We start from the raw sequence: 4,222 nt of genomic DNA, 5'->3' as shown, positions 1-4,222 counted from the left end.
CACTTCTCACTTAAACTAGTTCGATCAGTTTCACTCTGTTGAACCTCCGCACTTGTTGGTTGTTGTCAAGAAGTTGCGGATGAAACCTTTCTTCATTAATTATTATCATACCTCAAATTAATAAGAGGGTTATTAGAAAATAATATTGACAATGAAACGTCAAAAAGGCAACGGTTGACAAATAAATTGATTCCCACTGCGAATGGCCCAATATCTTTTCGGCTTTCTTTTATGACGACAAATTTAAGCGGAGCTTAGCTGAAGTGTAACTTAAAATCCATGGCAACGATTATTGAGACAAAGGTTGCCATGGATTTTAAGCGACGCTTAAATTTGTCGGTGCTTACGGCCATAAGAAATTTATTTATTTTTCATTTGCCTATTATATGTCAATTATATCTGTCATATGTGATATATGAAGCAGTCTATTACGCCCAAGGGCATAATGAGAGGGCATAATGGATTGTCATCTCATTATGCCCTCAAACGGCCTGTCAAATTGATTGACGGAGTTATATTATGTCATAAAAAAGATGCAACTTGATTCGTATGGAGCACTTTAATGTTGGGCAAACAATAATCATGACATTTTTATATTGGAAATGCATTCTTTGGAATGATGAAAAATAAAATGTTGTATGCACCTCAGGCATTACTCAATATTTAACCCTCGGGCGACTTACAATCTCTCTCTGTCGCCCTCGGCATAAATATCGCCTTAATGCCCTTGATGCATAAATAACTATTATAGCCTCCATATGAGAGATGAGTTGTATCTTGATCAAAAACTAATTCCGCTACGCGTCGTGCCCTTAAACTCGTTGCGCGTGCTTTAAAGACTTGATTATACACTTGTTTCTTAATATACTGTTACACATTTCACGTTTTGATCGTTTCTTATCCCATGAAAGCATTTAAAATTATACCAAGTATCCTCATAAAAGGACGACAAAACAATGACGTTTAGATCAACTTAATTGTCAATTTATACATATGTGCCTTTGTTGTTTGTTATTTGTTGTTCTTGTTTGGTTGATAGTTTTTAATTTCGATAGGTATGTGCGCTTCTACAACGGCATAGGTTTAAACAACCAGGATTAGCCTTCTCTCGGTGTTTCAGCCGTTGGCTCATGGGCAAGGGTTTTACGAGTATATATTTTATTTTTATTGTTATTTTGTTTCTTTTCTTGTCGTGAAGGAGTCCCTTACGTAAGTGCGCGAAACGTTGACTTTTCGTTCAATATTGACACGGTGTTGCTCGCATCTTACTGACTCTGGTCTTCCACTCTGACAAGATAAATATTAGTTACTGAAATTCATACCGACGTTTGAATGAAAATGAAAGCGAAGGAATATTCATTCCACAGCGCAATTCTTAATAAATTCTACAAAAACAGCACCGTGATATTCATTTAGGTAATTATTCACTCTGTAATCCTGATTGTTTTGTGCAACGTTGTGCCCTGAATAATGCGAATTCATGATGGGGCATAAATAAACCTTTCTTTCTAAATAAGCAGACTCACCCGAGAGCTCAATGTTAGGAATCATACGGACAATAAAGTGAAAACGAATGTGTAAATAAACAATATCCTCTGTAAGGACAACGTACAGTTGAAATGTGAAACAGCGATAAAAGCAATAGAGGTGATAGATGTTGCTTTAGGGAAGCCAACAAAAATAGTCAGATACCTTTTATATTTACTTGGACATGTTGCTCTTTCTGGTTACATGGGTCAATAACTATATTTATATTATATTAAGAGGACAAACTTGGTGTTTAATAAAGACCTTAATCTAAACGTTAATGTCAATTTCAATTTTGTAGAAACGAGATACCAAGTCGTGTTACGATTTTTACAGTATGATATTCAATGTCAGTTTAAAAATAAGATTCTTCTACAAGACCACTGTGCAAAAATGAGCATTCAAAGACCGCTGTGGAGACAACCAAAATTTACAATTGAATGTAAGATCTAATCAGTAAATCGTGTTTGCCATTTCGTAGTTTGCAGTATCTTTTAATACAGCTTTGCTTCAGTTCACGAAACAAACAAACTAATTTGTGTATACATTTCTATTCTGACAATCTTCCTTCGGTAATCCTTATGTAAATAAACATGGACGTGGCTGAGGAAGCGGCTTATAATAATTGTAAAAAAAAGTTTTCAGAGGAAACATAATAAATCATTACTGCAGTGAGAAAACAAAGGTGACAACTAACTTAAACAATATTATTTCAAAGGAATATACAAACAGGATATGATAAATCACATACAAATTTCAGTAGGGGAATTTTTTGTCACTCCGCTCGCATTTGGAAACCAGACTTTTAATCCGGCTCTTATTCATTAGCACTGATCCTTCAACTCGTAGAAGTCGATTGGCGAAGGTTTGACATCGCTGTCTGTTTTCATTTTCGAGAACTTTTACGAAGAAAAGTCAAAAAGACAAACAACCAAAACCATGACATAAGGAAAATTTATTTCGAAAAATTCCCCTAAAGATGTATAGTGGGTTACGTTGGTTGGGCAGTCTTGACTGAAACCTTGATCATGGGCTGAGAAAACATTTCAGAATTTGACCTTGAAATCAATTGACATCAATTTAATTCAATATTTACAGGTTAAATAGACCGATTAATTTTAAAAAACTAGTTGACACATATTCAATTTATACTCCGCATTTGCACTAAATTGCATAAAATGAGTATACACTGACTTTCATTGAAATCGAAGAATCCTACTAGATAGCCTTGTATGAAATAAAATAGAAATTTATTGCTATCGTTAATTGCTGTTTGATGTTTATAACTGAAAGTGTTTCTAAGAATAGACTAATCTATATGGTTTATTTTATTAGGGTGTGGACGTTTTACGTGTACGATTGCATCCTAAAACGTCAAGCGCTCTTTCCCGGAATCCAATTATTGATGGTTATTATTGTGAGAAATGTTCAAAAAAACCACGTAACAAGTCGAACCAAATGAATCGTAAATAGGGAAAGTAGGTGTCGTGGGGTGTGAGCTAAGGGTGGGGGAGGGGTTAAAGGTCCCTTTTTTTTTAGTTTTTCGTGAATAATTGAAAACGATTGCTCCTAATCCAAATTTTGCTCTAGAGAATTAAACAGCATAAAATTATCTACAAAATGATATAGCACAGTATATAATAATAATAATACTTAATGAAATACAGAGGGAAGAAAAATCAAAAATTTTAAAATAGTCGTAATCTTTGAATATAGACTATACTAATCAAAGGTCGTAATACACGGCAAGTCTGATTCCGATTATGTTACGTTGGCGAGATTGTGTGGGCAGGAGTCAAAATCGTTATCGTCGTCGTCGTCATCGATGGCATCGTTCGGGGCTCCATTCGTGCACATGCCAAGGCAATTGCCGCAAGCGACGGAGCAAGCAATGCCTGTTTTGCGGCAGCCACACCTGTACCCAGTTGTACATCGGCAAAATATTGTGTTAAGTATCGCCTCGGGTGCCACTGGATCATTTGTGGTTACTGGGAATAATACCCCGTCTTCTCCTTTGGCACAACCCCATTGAGTGGGCGGTAAGGGGTTTTTGTATCTGTAAAAAATCACAGACCGCTCTCTTTTTTCCTAAAACTGTCTACTTGCTCATCTTTTCTCAGAATACTAGATCTTACTAATCCATTGATTCCTTTTTTCCCCACTTGACATATATTACAGTCAACATCATCCTCGCAAATTAAACACTTATCAGCCATAGTTAATCATGTGGCATCAAGTAAAGTAAAACACAAGTCAATTAAACACACTAGCTTAAAGATGCTCAACTTATCTTAAAGACTCACTAAAGACAATGAAACTGAATGAGTTCGTTCGCGTCGTTGCATTTGAATAGATGAACAATAGGAGCCTCATAGCCTGATTAGAGTGAACTAATGACGTCCTTGCTGTCCACCAGCATGCACTGACCTCTCCGTGGATCTCCACCATCCCGCCTACGTAATATAATCGTATTCGGGATCCCCGTGTGCGTATCGGTTAAAATTTTAAAAATTTTGATTTTTCTTCCCTCTGGATCTCATTAAGTATTATTATTATTATATACTGTGCTATATCATTTTGTAGATAATTTTATGCTGTTTAATTCTCTAGAGCAAAATTTTTAACTAGGAGCAACCGCTTTCAAATTATTCACGAAAAACTAAAAAAAAGGGACCTTTAACCCCTCCCCCCCCCC

General features: G+C 35.9%; 1 protein-coding gene across 1 annotated transcript; it reads right to left on the bottom strand.

Moving 5' to 3' along the window:
• Window positions 1-3,218: 3,218 nt before the first annotated feature.
• LOC116162623 lies at window positions 3,219-3,823 on the bottom strand. The gene is made up of 2 exons (XM_031476273.1): window positions 3,663-3,823; window positions 3,219-3,615 (listed from the first exon to the last, which is right to left on the bottom strand). Exons 1-2 carry the CDS (start codon window positions 3,741-3,743, stop codon window positions 3,289-3,291), a joined length of 408 nt encoding a protein of 135 aa, XP_031332133.1. The 5' UTR covers window positions 3,744-3,823; the 3' UTR covers window positions 3,219-3,288.
• Window positions 3,824-4,222: the final 399 nt, after the last annotated feature.

Source organism: Photinus pyralis, unplaced genomic scaffold (genome assembly GCF_008802855.1).
Source record: "Photinus pyralis isolate 1611_PpyrPB1 unplaced genomic scaffold, Ppyr1.3 Ppyr1.4_LG2, whole genome shotgun sequence".
In the NCBI taxonomy this organism is placed as follows: domain Eukaryota; kingdom Metazoa; phylum Arthropoda; class Insecta; order Coleoptera; family Lampyridae; genus Photinus; species Photinus pyralis.
Note: the sequence above shows the minus strand (reverse complement) of the source record. Positions and strands in the feature narration are given on the sequence as shown.